At 39.0% G+C, this 16,653-nt stretch overlaps 1 protein-coding gene across 1 annotated transcript in view; it reads left to right on the forward strand.

The window, feature by feature from the left end:
* Positions 1-15,794, forward strand: part of XPO4 (exportin 4) — a 62,747-nt gene extending 46,953 nt beyond the window's left edge. Inside the window, exons 17-22 of the mRNA XM_014966065.1 lie at positions 653-833; positions 2,369-2,487; positions 3,444-3,574; positions 4,346-4,463; positions 5,706-5,798; positions 8,077-15,794. Coding sequence (XP_014821551.1) covers positions 653-833; positions 2,369-2,487; positions 3,444-3,574; positions 4,346-4,463; positions 5,706-5,798; positions 8,077-8,274 — 840 coding nt within the window. The 3' untranslated portion in view covers positions 8,275-15,794. The remainder of the gene's footprint in view (positions 1-652; positions 834-2,368; positions 2,488-3,443; positions 3,575-4,345; positions 4,464-5,705; positions 5,799-8,076) is intronic.
* Positions 15,795-16,653: the final 859 nt, after the last annotated feature.

The raw sequence follows: 16,653 nt of genomic DNA on the forward strand, positions 1-16,653 counted from the left end.
CAGCACTAATCTAATGCTATGCATGGGTGGCAAAAGAGTGCAGACCACCTTGAATACTTTTTTTTAACCGTGTCAAACTTCTCTGAAAGCATCTAGGAGAATTGCAGCACTGTTTTATGTGACAAATGCATACCACAGAGACACTGCCTTGGGTCCTAAACAAGGCATAATGGATATCAAGATATTATCTGGTAAAACGAGTCAGTGCAGTGCACTTACATCTTGGCTAATTTTGGTTTTGCATCTACAAGTGATCCTGCCTATTCCAAACTGGGTATGCACAAACAGTGTGTTATGGCTCCAAAATTTGATAGCTGAAGTGAGTCCCCAAGAGATTTTGTTGTTTATCTAGTTTGTGAGATTACTGAGATGTCAGCCTGTCTCAAGCCACTCTTAACAAAAAAAGATAAGGTGGAGGAATTGACAAAAGTGATGTTCTGCTATTTCAATGGGTAGCACATCAATATATGGCTGTTCTTACTGTTTAAGGCGGCTGTTTCCTTGACGGTTTTGTGTGCAGTTGTTGCAAAAAGTGGTTCTGTAACTGAAATGAAAATCTTGGGGTATCATCAACCAAGTAACTCCATCTTAAAACAAACTGTAGCCCTTTTAGCATATGGAAGTTTTCTTATTTTCTAACATTGTTTTATAGGCCAAAGCCATGAACTTGTACGAGGCCTGCCTCACTCTGCTCCAGGTGTATTCCAAGAATAATCTAGGTCGACAACGGATAGATGTTACAGCAGAAGAAGACCAGTACCAGGATCTCCTTCTTATTATGGAGCTTCTCACTAATCTTCTATCAAAAGAATTCATAGATTTCAGTGACACAGGTATGAAGGGGTTGGTAATTGCTGAACCATAAGTTGTGTTTTAAACTGTAAAAACCATTGTGGGACATGCATTCAACCCAGGTGAAGTGAAAACTGAAGCTTAGGCATGATTAGATCAGGATATGGAAATTACTGTTCAATGTGCCAGCAGCAAAAGAAGGACTTCTCATAGTATTTAACATCTGCAATGATTATTGCTGTCATAAAATGAATAGGTATGTATGAAACAGGTTGAAATCTGGATGTTCCAAGTCTGTACATGTATTAGCAGCAATTTTATAATGAAAAACCCACATAGAAGTCAGAATAGTAAATCACCACAAGAGGACGGATGGATTATCCTCTTAGTATAAGGTCCAACTTTTGTGAAATTCTGAGCTTAATGAAATTCCATCATGTTTGAGGGTTTTCTGTATTCCTCATGCACAGAACATGCTTTATGCAACATGTATGGCATGTGGGTGTAGCTAAGGGTTCTTTTTTGTAGCCCAGCATGTTACTTTTTTCCCATATATGTGCCACTTAAAATTGCAGTAGTCCTGAATACAGTCTGCCAGTTCTAGTTCAGCTGTGCTGCTTTGCTTTTGAATAAGCTGAAAACATATCCACGTGATTCAGATCTCACCATGTCCTATACAGTTTGGACAGAAAAACATGCTCAGTAACAAACTGAATCTGCCTTGATTGTTTTAATGTCGTTTGTTGCTTTTCTGAGGTGCATCTTGAGAGAACCTTGTACTCCAAAATTCAGTGCATCACTCTAGTTGTTGGGTTTTTTGTCATGCATGCACAACACAAATACAGAACTCATTTAGACTTTGTCTATTGAATGGACAACATAGTAACACATTCTGTTTGAGGTCAGATGTTGGAAGTTAATTGCATGGAAAACACTGTAAAATGCTTACCATGGAACTAAAGAAAGTGAATCCTACCTAAATGTAATGCCCAGAGACCAAGTACTTTGAAAGGTGTCTGCATGCTGTTGCTAACGCAGTGCAGGAATTACAAAAGTAAGGTCACTGCCAGCTGATGGGAAATATAGGTCTTACCTGTAACTGGAGAAAATTTGGCAATATCTAAACTGTAGAATTTTCTGCATTGTCTTCCAGTTTTTTTTCTCCTTGTGCTTACAAAACATATATAAACATATGTTAATATATATAAAAAGTATAAAAATGCAGTAATATATTGCTCACTATCTGTTTGTGTGTGCAGGCATGAAGCAGCCATCACTAGCAACAAATGCAATGTTCTGTAATGGAAGGGAGCCCTCAGAGTATCTGCAGTGTTCTGTTTTAGCGTGCCATCTGCTACACGTGGTTATGAAATGCTTAGTCCTAATGAATATAAATATAGAGTGATGGCAGCCTGCACTCACTAAGTTTCTATTTTAATACAGTGCCTCATGTTTTTGTTTGGGGCAAGGGGAATAGTCCTATTTTTAAAAATGCATTTATTATAAAGAAATGGGACTTGTCCTTCAATATGTTTAATCCTGCTTTTATACAAAACATTTTTTGCCTTTTCTGCAGATGAAGTATTTAGAGGACATGAGCCTGGGCAAGCTACAAATAGATCTGTATCAGCAGCAGATGTTGTCTTATATGGGGTTAATCTAGTTCTGCCTCTAATGTCCCAGGATCTGCTGAAGGTAAGTATATTTCTACATGTAGTTGCTAGAATATGAAAGCTCTATAGTAATGGATTCCTAGAATTCATTCCTATATGCATTCCACCTCCGTAAGTTGAGTTTTCTAGGCTTTTTAAAATGCAAATAACTGTTCCATAGATCTAGATACCGTTTGAAAAGGAATATTGTAAGCTGAGAAAATGTATATTTGAAGGGCCTAAACAAAATTTTTTTCTTCTAATAGCGAGTCTGTGCAGGTCAACAATTAGCCAACCGTGAAACGTGGCTTGTGGAATCCTTTTTCTGATGCTCTCAGAAATGTCATCGGAATTATAAAGAGTGAAATTTTTAAAAAATAAAATTAATCTGGGAGCAAGTAGTAACTCTTAATTATTTTTACAATACAGCTGGCTTTTGTATAGACATGAGCAACTTGTCAGTAGAACCATAAAACAGAAAAATGGAAGGGCAGGATTTCATTGCGTTGCACTGTGTTAATGCTTGGCTTTGAGTCGGGGAGCGCTTCTGAAGTGTGTCTGGGTTGTCCCCTCTAACACACTTTCTCATCTGGTAGCACTCCCTGGGCACGAGGGTTATGTCTGCTTTAGATGAAACTGAGCCAAAGGACATACCCTACGAGCCCTCCCCTCTGTTGTGCTCCAAATGCTCGTCAGGCTTTTTACCCCACAGGACTAGACTTGCTCATTTCTAAAGTAAAACTCCTTGAATTTGTACAGAGCAGATACTCGACTCCCACCATCACCTGTTTAGCTTTAGCAATTTTTTTTTTGTTGTACCACACTGTTTGCTAATAAAGTTGTAGCCATTCTGTGATTCTAATGACTATGAAGTTGCCTACTAAAATTGTCTTTTCTTCTTCAGTGGAAAGCATCAGACTTGTCTCTGTCCACATGGAAATTATGTCAGAATACAATTATAGATTTGATTCTAAAATTACCACGTTTTTCTTTTAACAGTTTCCATCCCTGTGTAATCAATATTACAAATTAATCACTTTCATCTGTGAGATATTCCCTGAGAAAATTCCACAACTTCCAGAGGACCTCTTTAAGAGCCTCATGTACTCACTGGAGTTAGGGATGTCATCGTATCCTTTACAGAGATTGGGACTGTTTAAAAATCTGAGTTGCTTTTATAAGGACCTGTTAAAAATCTGATTTTTTTTTTCTTGCATTTTTTTTTCTTTTCTGTCAATCTTTTGTATGTATAATTATATATCAGTAATCAACTCTTGCTGTCTGGGGACTGAGAATTTCTCTGTAGTGTCTGTTGAGATTCTGGTATTAGCTGAATTTCCTCTGCCTCGTGCTGCTTGAATGCAGCCTTTAAGTGGTTTAGCGTGTAAGTTTTTTCTGGCAGCCATTCCTGCCTCCTCCATTACTTCAGAGTGTGTAACTTCATAAGCCTTCAGCTGGTATCGCAAAGCCATTCCTGAATTAGTTTCTCAGCTGGTAACACAAAACACCGCTGCTGTTCTACTGGGCTGGCTCCAGAGCATTTCCTGTCAGGGTGCCAATGGGCTCTCCCGCTCATAATGGGAGCACCATTTTCACTAATCTGTGGCACGTGTCAGAAACAGATGAGCTTGACCATAAGGGACTCTTTCTGAAAATGTTATGTCAGAGAGGGTTATGTTACCTTCGGGCTTGTAGCTAATTAAAGGCGGCAACAAAGCTGGAATTCTTTTTTTTCCCTGCTTTTTCTCTTTTTTAATTTATTTTTTTTATTAACACCTTTATATTAAAAAAAAAAATCTTGGAACGTATGAGCATTTAAAATATTTTCTCGTTCCACCACTGGGAAGTTTTACCACAATTTCACTGACATCTGAGTTGGATTCTTTAACGCCCGTCACCAGAATGAGTTCAGAGGTTTGCCAGCTCTGCCTGGAGGCGGTAACCCCGTTAGCAGAACAGTGTGCAAAAGCACAAGAAACAGATTCAACCCTTTTCCTAGCAACAAGGCACTTTCTTAAGGTAAGGCATCTGTGTTTCGTGTTACTTTGGTTTTTTGCATACAGGTACCATCAAGAGACCAAACAGCTTAACCAGGATCATGCATATAGTAAGAAGCAGCCCGTTACCTAAAAACCTGGCAGTTTAAGAAGAAAGAGCATGAAGGACTGGAGTCACTGGACTAGAGTACAAAGGAGGATGGAGGCAAAGAGAGAGGAAACTACTTGATGCCAATCAACAAAAGACCTGAGCCTCTCAAAATGCAATTTATATTTATCCATGCTCTGCACATGAGCTCTAGAATGAGCCTGATTGACGATGTCAGCGCGGTTACATTTATATGAAAGCTGTGAATTAGAAAGCTTCCAGAATTGTGTGAACTGAAGGCTGGGTAGAGTACTCAAACAAGAGGCAGAAAAAAGAGCAGAGTTGGGAACTAGAAAGAAAGTGCTGTCGTTTATTCAATGTATCCAATGAATTATGCATTTTCTTAATCCAGTATCATTCTTAGTACTTTCCTTTTAGGACCATTCACTCTATCTCTTTGAATTCTGGAGTGACATAGTAGCAACCAGGTTCCTGCTAACTGGGAACAAAGTAATTGGAGAACTTGTGTACTTCTGATTTTTGTAAAGACTTCCACTTTCCTTAAGGCATCTTTTCTTACCAAACTGACATTTGAAGTTTTGGGGATTGCTCATTAAAACCATGCATCAGCCAAGCTGAGAGAATGAGAAACACCTTAAATAATTCCATTTGGTTTTGTATTTCTTCTAAGTTAACATAGCTTTCTGCCTTTTCTCTAAATTTCCACTTAAAATTATAATACCGCTTTTATTAATCTGTTCCCTTCTTGGCTTTCTGTGAGCTGTAGGAGTCTCCAAACCTTGAGGGAAAAGTTCCCTGTTTTATTCTGGAAGAACAAAGGCTCTTTTCATTATTTCTCTGGCATAACTGCAACTTTGGAGAAAAATACAAGAGATGCCATTTCTCTCTGAAGAGCACATATAAATCAACAACAGGTTTCAGTGCTTTGAGATATGATTTGTGCTGTTAAGCCAAGACCTGACTTCTAAAAGAACTTGTCTATCCAATTACTCATACCTAAATTTGGAAAAAAAAGGCAACAAAACAAACTTGGATGTTTGTAAATGCATGTTCATTATTATTATCAGAATGAAGATAAGAGGTTCAGCGGTAAATGCTGGTAAAGTAAAAAGTTAAGTTTACACTTCCGTAACTACTTCTGTTTTGTGATTTCAGATGGTCTTTGATATGCTGGTACTTCAGAAGCACAACACAGAAATGACGACTGCGGCAGGTGAAGCGTTCTACACTTTAGTGTGTTTGCATCAGGTACGGCATTTAGACACTTACACCCTGAAAACCAGTCACTTGTTGAAGGAGAGCAGTTGATTACTGTGAGTCTGGCAAATCATAGAATCGTTCAGCTTGGAAGGGACCCTCAGGAGGTCTGTAGTCCAACTTCTTGATCAAAGTGGGGTCAACACTGAATTCAGATCAGGTTGCTCAGGACTTTTTCCATCTGTGTCTTGAAAACTTCCAAGATGGATAATCCAAAGCCTCTCTGAGCAACCTGTTGAATGCTTTCTTTATCCTTATAATTTATGTACTTTCAGTACCTGCCAGAGAGTCTTGGTGGCCCACCACTGGAATCATTTAAGTTTATCAATATTCTTCTTGTGCTAAGGAGTCCAAAACTGGACACAGTATTCCACATCTAATCTAACAAGTGCTGTGTAAAGACAAATAATAAATAGAGCCCAGCATGCTGCTAGTGTTCATTGCTGACAAGGCACAGGGCTGACTTGCTTAGCCTGCTGTCCACCAGGACCTTCAGGTCCTTTATTCAGCAGACCTGCTCCCCAACCTGTCAGTTCCCAGTCCATGTAGTTGCAAGGGGTTAGTCTGTTTCCACTGCAGAACTTTGCATTTGTCCTTGTTGAATTTCATGAGGTTCCTGTCAGTTCGTTCCTTCAGCCTGACTGGATGTCTCTGAATGTCAGTCCTGCCTTTGAATGCATTGGCCGCTCTCCCCAGCTTGGTTTCATCCACAAACTTGAGGAAAGTGCATTTCCTTTCCTCCTCCAGGTCACTGACTAAAATATGTAACAGGACAATGTCCAGATGAGAGCCCTCAGGGCCACTTGTAACTCCACATCCAGGTGGAATGAGAGCCATTAATGGCAATCCGTTAGAGGGTGATGATACAGGTGTGTTTTCACCCATGTAGTAGTCACTCATCTAGACAATAAAATCCCAGCTTGGTTACAAGGATGCTGTGCAAGACTGCTAAAGACTTGCTAACATCAGGCATCCACTGCTCTCCTCTCATCCACAGATGTAGTCATTTCATCAAAGACGACAGATTGGTAAATCCTTGCTGGCTGTTCTCAGTCCCTTTCTCTTTCCCGTGCCCAGAGGTAGCTTCCGGGAGTACTTGCTTCGTGATTTTCTTAGTCATTCAAAGATGATAGAGAGCAGCCTTGTAATGACACGAGCCAGCTTTCTGAACCCCTGGATGGATTCTGGCAGGTCTCATGAGATTGAGTGCAACAAGATCTCTCCAGATCCCTGGGTTGATCCTCTTTACTACTGGTAGTTCTTCTCCTCCTCGAACCCTGTCCATAGTCATAAAGGTCTGGGGAAAACCTGTCAGTGAAGACCAAGGCAAAGAAAGCATTGAGTATTTCAGCCTTATCTTTTGACTGTTATCGCTAAATCACCTGCTCCGTTCAGCAGCAGGAGCCACGTTTTCCCTGTTCCTTCTTTTATTCTAAATGTACTGGTAGAAGCTGCTCTTGTTGTCTTTGATGGCCTTTGCCAAATTCAGCTGTAGCTGAACTCTGCTTTTCTGTCATTGTTCTTGTCCAGTGTTTCTGTTTCCTCCTTTGTAACTGTCCCTGCTGCTATCTCCTGCATGTGTCCTCCTTGCCCTGGAGTTAGCTGGGTCAGTGTCCTGATGTGTTTATGTTGTTTTCCTCAGTATGTGGACAGGCCATTCTTCTGCTTGGAAGAGGTTGTCCCTAAAGACTGGTCAGCTCTCCTGAGCTCCTTTTGTCTTCAGAGCTCTCTCCCATAGGATCAATCCCATCCACCAGTCCCCTGAAATCTGCTCTCCTGATATCCAGGGTCTGTACTTGGCTGCCCTCTTTCCTTGCTCTCCAAAGGGTCCTCAACCTCCTCTCTTCCATGTCACTGTAGCCAAGGCTGGTTGGTAGGGCACGCCAAATGTGGGGCAGGAGTGAAGACAGAGAAGTGTGGTTTGTTTGCAGGAGTAAGCCTATGCTAAGGAAGAGCCAGAGGGCACTTGGAAGGGAGTGCCTTAAAGTTTCTTCTTACTCTGCACTGCCAAGAACCGTACCTAGCTCTAAGGGCTTCTTCAGCCTCACTAAAACCCTGGTCTGATTGAAGGACTTTATCTGGTTCAGAGGTAGGTGAAAAGCTGCAGATCCATAGTCACTTCTGGTACACCAGTCAGTGAAACTGGGTAATAGGTGGAAAGGTACCAATAGTTTTCTGTCACAGAGTTGATTCTGAATTTTGTCTTGATGGGAGAAGTTGTATATATTGTATTATTTTTAAGCTAATGAGATCCTTGTTTATTTAACAGGCTGAATATTCAGAGCTAGTTGAAACATTGCTATCAACTCAACAAGATCCAGTAATTTACCAGCGGTTAGCAGATGCCTTCAACAAGCTTACTGCAAGCAGCACTCCTCCTACACTGGACCGTAAGCAGAAGATGGCCTTCTTAAAGAGTTTAGAAGAATTTATGGCAAATGTCGGTGGACTTCTCTGTGTAAAATAAACAACAAAACTCTATGCCTAATTTAGACCCTTTCTGCAAAATGCACTGAGAAATGCTGAATGCTGACTAAATCTTGTACCTGTCTCTGGGTTCTTTGCAGCCATCTCAGATTCTAGAGAGCCTGGAAGTTTGAACATAACACAATGGAATAGGAGAGGTCAACTTTGAATCAGCTTCTGCTATTACATGTTAGCTGCAATCTGTCATACTTGTGTGTGGGAGAGAATGAACAGAAAAATCGAATTTAAATTTTTTCCATATATGTGCAAACAGATATGGGCACAATGAAAAATAAATTCAGTGCCTTCCCCCCCCACCCCCACTGGTTTAAAATATGAGTGGCCAGATAAACATACAGATTTCTTTTCTACCCAAAATCATGTTAGAGTGTGATGCAGATACGTACGAAGCTCTAAACAGTTTAGCTGGTTTTAAGCTTTATTTTTCCTCTCTTAAAGTTTGAGTTTGTGTTCCAATGGGGAAGAAAAACCAAATGGTATTTTAACTTGTGTTTTGTTCTGGTTTTCTACATCAACCTGACGTTGCATGTTTAATGCAGTGCAGGTCTTTACATTATGTTCTGCTGCCTAAAGTTCAGAAGAAAAAAGGTGTATATTTTTGTTCCCCGAAAATGAACTTTAGGAACTGTAGCCATTTCATTGCCTTAATTTAAAAGAAAAAAAAAAAGCTCATATACTTTAGATAAGAAATTTAAGGCAAGGTTTGACTCTTCAGAGTTGGTTTAGGATGTTGGCATTAAGCTGCTGTGTACCTGTTACAGCCCTTCATGTTGACGTGTCATTTTGGAATGAGTGTCTAATGCAAGGTTCACGTGTAGTTTTACTTTCAGTATCTGTTTTGATTCATACCCAAGTTGCACGCAACTGCAATGTATTTCTACACTGAACTGTTTGCTTAAGCAATAACAACTCAAAAGGTGTAAATTACTGGCAAACTTGTTAAAGTTGGGGCATTAGCTAAAACAATTATGCTAGAACAGGGGCATCAAACCCTGTTACTCAAGGGCCGTATTTGTTTGACTTGAGTGGAGAAAGGTAATTGGGATGCGTAGTGCCGCGGGGGATTTTTGATTGTGCTGAATGTAGCTCCGCTTCTGCAGAGCCCTCCCAGCTGCTCTGCTCTTGCTCGGTGTTTGATATCAGCACTTTAGCTATTGCAACAGCAGATTATAGTGCCCTGAGTATAGTGGACCAACAAGGGAGAGCAGCACATGAACACAAAAGCAAGGCCTGCTTTGTCTCCAGCTGTGAGCCGGGGAAAACTGAAGCAAACACAAATGCTGCACGTCTAGTAAAATCGATTTTAACGGACATACACGGAGGCAGAAGTGGGCCCTTTTGTTTAAGACCTCTGCTAGATTATCCTGTTGAATATTTCCCATGTGTTTTTAAAATCCATATAAAATGTACAGTATACACCTTTACATGGCTATGTATAGCATCATGTTTGCAACTCTGTGCCATCCTTCAGCTATTCATCTCAAAATTAGTCACAATAGCCAGAATTTTTAGAATACACAAATCTGTAATACTGTGCTATAAGTGACCTAAGGCTCTGTTATTTTTTAGTTAAATCCATACCTGTCTCAAGCATGGATCCACAAGGCCAAAAATGACATCTCTTCATTATACTTTTTTAATTTATGTGAAAACTGGGATAGGGCAGATTTACACATTAAAAAGTGTCTATAAAACTTGTGAGATGACGTACCTTCCCAGCTAGTATTTTATTTCTAAGATAATTTGCATAGTATTTTAGAACAGGGGTATTGCTCTCAATTTTTTCTTTAAACTGTAATGCATTTCTTTAAAAGATTTCTTGACTGTGCACTTGCACAAAAGATAATGATCCTGGCAGATCCTTCTGTTTTAAAACTGTTCTGATGGCTGATTTTTTTAAGTTTGTCTGGGTTTTGCTATGTTTTTGAAACTGCTTCTGGAGTTTCTCTGAGCTTGCACATTGGATAGGACAGCAGTTCTGAAACCTCATTTTTTCAGGTGAAGGGCATTAAAGCCTGGGAACATAAGTGGCAGTAGGAGCTGCTGGTTTGTCATGATGTGCTCGATGTCAAGTATCTAGGTCAAAGTCTGCAAAGAGATTGTAGCAAACACCTTCAAGTTTTTTGGATCTCACTGAAAAACTCATATTCTTAGTCATCATTTCATTGATAACTAGCTCTGTCACTGTCATTTTTTAAATCCTAAAGCTGGCTCACTATTTAAAAATATTTATTAACTTTGACATTTTGAAATCCTCTTGAATATTTTGATTGATAAATGGGAGCACAAACTGAGACAGTATTTGGTACAAAGTAACGTGCATACCCATTACTCTTCTAATCAGGCCCCCTGTGTTGTAACACGCAGAGACGCGCAGCATCTTTTGACTATTAAGACTTGCTAAAGTATGAACAGTTACTTTCAAAGACTACTTTTGAAGGTTGCTTGAAACTTTCCTTTGCTATTCATTTAAAATTAATATTATATGTTTAAGGGAAACTGTCCTTGTAAGGGATTTTTTTTTTTTAAATTTTGCTTGATGTTATGCTAGGCAACATTCTTCCTTTCTTGTTTCTTAATTTTTTCTTCCATTCTCCCAACAGGGATCTTTTCATGCCATTTTATGTTTCTTTTAGAGCAAATGCTAAGATGTCTCTGCTTAGTGACTTGTATGAAATCGTTGCAAAACGTTCTGGGAATAAGTTTTGTTAATTCATACTCCTGCTGGCTAGGTGGCTGCTTCCACCTAAACTATTTGGCTTCTATATGCCTTCCAAAAAAAAAAAAAATCTTTCAGTGATCTTCTGCACATCCAGTTGCTGTAAATTTAAATGCAAAAGCTCACTCAAGTCCATAGGAAAGGCTCATAGACAATTTTCAGTGAACATTGAGAGTTGGCTCCACATAAGTGTTCTGAAATTTTTATAGCATCACTGCATTGATTTTCCGTTCACTGTGCAAAGTGAATAATGGTTCTAAAAATGCAACTCAAAGTGAATTACAAATGCTGCATGGTGTAATTGTAAGAAATACATTTGTCTAAATTTTTTTTTTTGCTAAAACAGAGTATTGCTCCAGTGTTTTCATTCTGAGACTAGAAATCAAGTAGCTTCTTTCCCCTTTTTCCAGCTCCTTCCCCATTGTAATAGCTAGTTCTAATGCTGGCATGATAATTTTCTGTTGTTCAACCTCCCATTTTCGATGCTGGCGAGCACAACCATCTAGTTGGGTCATGAAATCCAAGACCACCTTGAAAGCACAGATTCACATGGACAGGGAGAAGTGGACAACTGCTAAATGAAACTTCCACTTTCATGTGCATTATGCCTTAATTACCTTCACTGAATTACCGCCGGAATCTGCTACTTATTGCCCAGAGGTTTGTGTTCCACTGTTTAGTGATGAAGGGCTCTCAGTTTTACTCAGGAATGAGAAACTTGTTTTCTCAGCATGTCTAAGTCCTAGTAGTTGGAAGAGAGGGGTTGAATCAGAGTCATCTCTTCAATAGTGTGTAGCACTCACTAAAGCCCCAGTGTTTACCTGGGTAAACCCCCTTATATCTAAGCCATGTAGTTCTAGGAAATAAGGTCACTTAGAGCAGTCAGTTGTCTGCTGACTGCATTTAGAGTCTAATTGTTTAAAAGGTGAAGCAAATTCTAATTTGTGATCTGCAAAATTATTAAAAAGTACAAATTGCAGCGTTTATCTTGTAAAACACTTCAAGTAATTTCAGTTTTGGTTAAATAATTACATAAGAAGGGGTGTTTTTTATGGAAGTAGCTTGATGAATATAAGCGCAGGAGTAGGAGCCAGGCTCCTCTAATTTTGTATCAGTTTTTCCACTGGATCCTCTGTGGCCATTGGCAAGTGGCTGGAACTGTGTCATTGTTAATACAGCAGTAATACCTACCTCACAGGGATGTTGTGAGGATCAGCTTATGCCTATAAAATGCATTGAGGATCTGAGATGCTATGTAAATATTAAATATTTTAATTTTAGTTGGGGTGTAAGATTTACTGTAATGAAAACAGAAGATTTTCATAATTGCAGAGCCCAGTAGAGGCAGCAGTGGTGCAGTGTTCCCCAAGAACTGGTCTGTAACGCTTGCTGTAAATTGTAGTTACTTCAATTGCAGCCAATTGAAATGGTGGCTGCTTCTTAACCAAGATAAGATTCCCCACCAGTGTGCCTCAGTTCTGCTCTAAATAGCAGGAGGACAGTTGCTAGTTATTCAGGCTTTGGTGCCTCTACTTGTAAAGGGCGCCACTTGTGGTGGTAGGGGTTTTCATTTGGTTTTTTTACACTTTTCTGCAAGGAACAAACACGACTCATTTTTTCCCGTATCTGTTCCAGTCACTCAGTACAACCAAAGCCTAATGATATAAAACTTAGAGCCAGCCCCGCCCACTCCCCCCAAATTTGTTTTTAATATTAATAGATTGTGCCCTCTTTGCAGTAAATGAGATTAATGCTTTCCAGCACAAACCATGAAACAAATCATGAAGTGTCATTTGCTCTGGAGCCTTAAGCTCTCAGCTGTCTTTCAAAACCCTTTTTTCAATATGAAATTCTTGGGGCTCTACCAACTGAGAAATAAGATATCCCTGGTATTGCCTTCTCCTCAGTAAATTACTGTAAATGCTGCTTTTTCATTTCTTCCCTTTCCCTATCCTGCTTTTCCTGTTCTTTTAAGCCATTCTTAGAAAAGATTTGGGAGACCCTTCCAACCTCAAGAGAAAGATACTACCCACGTGATTTTTCCAGTCTGTTACCGCTTGATACTTGAAATTGATAAAATAATTTCTAATAGCATTCCCCAGCACGTTTCAATTTCCCATTGAACCATTCTAGAGTTTATAATTAGGAAAAAATACTACCCTCTTTTATTTGTTCCCTTTGTGCAAAATAAGGAACCTCCATGCAGTGAACATGCAGTTTTAAGGCAATAAATGCTAGTACTGCTGTTGGTCAAGTGTGTAAATATTTTAAATGTATAATTCAGTACTATGTTGAGTTTATATATTAAAAATGCAGGGATTGAAGTGCTAGTTGATTTCAAGTATTGTTTTACCTGTACAGTTGAAGATACAAAGTTGCATAAAATACTTCACAATTTGTTGCAATAAGACTTGGGAAATGGAAGTGGCTGTGTAATCAAGCCTTATCACAACTGAATTTTCAATTTTGAAATGAACACTTTCTGTATTATGAAGATCCATAAGCAGGAGGAGGATAAAATTGTTTTCCACTAAAGACTTTTATTATTTTGTTTTGGCCATGTGTGATTTGTGTGTATTCTTGTTTAATATTTTTCTAAAATCTCACCGCTGTTGAATCCCTGAAATAGCATTTGTTCTATCTCCTTACAGTATAAACAAAAATAGGAACATTATGGAACTTCAGGCTACATGTTGTGCTCTTTGGCTAGTTATGAATGCATGTAGTCATTCAGTGAAAGCTGATGAAGTAACTTTAGTTTACATTGGCACTTAAGGCATGAGTGTGTCCATCAACAGAAAAGAAAAAAAAAACCAATGAGATCAGGTGTGTGACAGGAGTATCTCACACTGGACTGCAATTACCAAAAGTAGCTGTGAATCATAGAATGGTTTGGGTTGGAAGGGACCTTAAAGATCATCTAGTTCCAACCCCCCTGCCATGGGCAGGGACACCTCCCACTAGAGCAGGTTGCCCAAAGCCCTAATATATATTCAAATAAATCTTTTCCCCCATGCTCCAAAAAAAAAACCTTAATGATGACTTTTCAGGTCACTGTTATTGGTGGTGTTTGTCTACCCAGAAGCAACACTGATTTCTGGGTCTTGAAATTTTTTTTTGTGTAGATTTAATCTAAATAGTTTCTGATGATACCTGGCACAGAAATGTTCTCCAAGCCCATAATCTGTTCCCATGTACAGGACATCCATCAGTATGTTACTTTGTTACTTCATATGTATCAGAAAAGTTCAGTTAAAGGCAGCAGTTCCTAATGTACTATAATTACTTTTGGATAAGCTACAGCTATTTTCTATTGTTCGCCTCTTACTTTCATGCGCTCACATCTTTAAAAAAAAAAAAAGCTTCACAAATCCTGAAAGTAAAACTACGCAACAACTATGGCGGTGACAGCTTGCTATACATCTTGGCCATATGCGTCACTAGAATTTTACTGGTTTCAGAGGTAAAATTATTGCAATTATATATTTATTTTGGCCTGATTTAGTTCAGTGAGCATTTTGGAGAAGGACAGAAACATTTAAGGTAATTCTGAGCAAATCCCTAAAAGTAGCTGGTTAGATTAACAGCAGCGTATCCAAGAGCCTTTCGTGTAGAAAATGGAACTATTCTGCTTTACCTTAAATATGAGGTCTGGAATAAACTTGAATGATTTGGGTATGAAGTCTTTATTCACACTTGTTTGTGTAAGTGTATGCAAAACCTATTGATTTTGCTTTTATGAAACTTACATTTGCTTCAGTCCTGAGTGGTGGGGTTGGTGGTGGGCTGTTTGGCTTCATTGATTTGCCACGTATCACAAGCAGAAAGGTAGGAAAGCTCATCCTTCCAAGTGGAATTCATCTGGCAGGTCAACTGAGGAGGTGGTCATGTATGAACTGGAAGAGGGGAGGAGGAGGAGGGGGGAGAAAGTAAAAAGTTTGCAACCTTATGTGGAGAAAAAAAAAAAGCCAATATGTAAGAGGAAAAATCCATAACGGAAGTATTATCCCATAACTTGATAATCTGTGTCATCCTGACAGGGATTAGTAAAAACCTGCCATTTCATCAGCACATTTTTTGGGGGGAAAAGAGAAAGTTCTAATTTGGAATTGTATGAAATGTGATACTACTGGTGCGAGTTTTGTTAATTAAATAATAAATTCTTCTTTATTTGGGGAAACATTCCAGAGCTCTCCATCTCCAGAGAGAACACAAGTTACCCCCTGTGACTGATACATAACTCATTACTAGTTTTTCTCCCATCTATATCTGAATGTGGTGGAACAACTGTTTTCACTTTAACATCCATGAGAAGTTTTCGGATTTGATTTTTCTGACACTCTGTTGCCTTTGCAAGTTAGAGTAAGGCAGAGCTTTGGGTGTGAAGTAGTTCCCTTTTTCTACCCCTCTGTGTCTGGCCTAGTGTTTGTGGTTGCAAAGGTGTGAATGTCTGATTTGCTTTAACTTACTGTTTTGGATGATGCAGTTTGGGTTTGTGGCGTATTCCAACAGCTTCCGTTCTCTGTGTTTGGTGTTCACTGAATGAAAGTCATCACTAGACTCCAACACAAGTATTGACTTGAAAGCCTCACTTGTAAGTTGGTTTAATAAGTTGTCAGGACACTTGCTTTAAATTGTAGGACTGCACCAAAACTTCTAATGGTCTTTTGCTCATTCAAATGATTGTTGTAACTCAGAAAAAAAAAAAAAAAACCCAAAGCCAAAAGCCACCACCACCACACTGTGGAGTCTTTAGGAAGATCACTGATGTCCTCACACAAGATCAACACTGCTTTGGGGAAGGCTTAACACTCTTCTGCCACTTTAAAGAAAGACTGTTCTTCGGAAGTACTTTTTGCCTGCTTTTAGGCTGTTATGCACTTTCATGATTTCTTAACAAACTACTGTTAAAAATGTACTGTATCATGGATTTTGATAAGCGCACATGTATTTAATCAATTCACTCAGCCTCAGGAAAGCTGGAAAAATCGGATACCTGTTTTGTATCTTGGTTAAAATGTTTGTTACTTACATCCCTTAAGATGGCCAGATAATGTCTAAATCCTGTAACTATTTAAGATACCAGAATAGTCTGTAAAAGGAGGACAGTGTAATTTTACCCTAGGGACTGAGAAAATTGTGTCCTTCTCTTATTTTTCTTAGAGGTATATATAGTCTGAATTGGAGGTTCAAAAACAAAAAACAGTGATAAACCCCATTTACTGTTCAGGAAAAAAAATGTTTTCTTTGGAACACTAGCGTATTTCTATTTTCTTCCTCTTCCTTAAAGAGTGTGTGATATAAGTGCCGAGGTGTGTGTAGGAAAAATTGTAAAATCTGCTGCTGTACATAATGTTTGCTACTTGACTGCATTTTCTGTTCCACTTTAATTTTACTGGTTTTGCTAAATATATTTTATATATTTTCCTTCCTGCTTCTTGTGATGGCAGAGTGCTTACATCTCTGGGGGGAAAAAGCGAAAAACAACCATGAGAAGGTTCTGGCCGGAAGATTCCATCAAGTTTGTATGTTAACATGTATCTCAGGGCATTTTTTGAGAGAACACCATGAATCGGGCACTATGGCAGAGTAAAATAAATGGGGATATTAGAACGTACAAAGATATGGATGCTAGTAATT

This window comes from Calidris pugnax, unplaced genomic scaffold, assembly GCF_001431845.1.
Source record: "Calidris pugnax isolate Ruff unplaced genomic scaffold, ASM143184v1 scaffold20, whole genome shotgun sequence".
Lineage (NCBI taxonomy): Eukaryota > Metazoa > Chordata > Aves > Charadriiformes > Scolopacidae > Calidris > Calidris pugnax.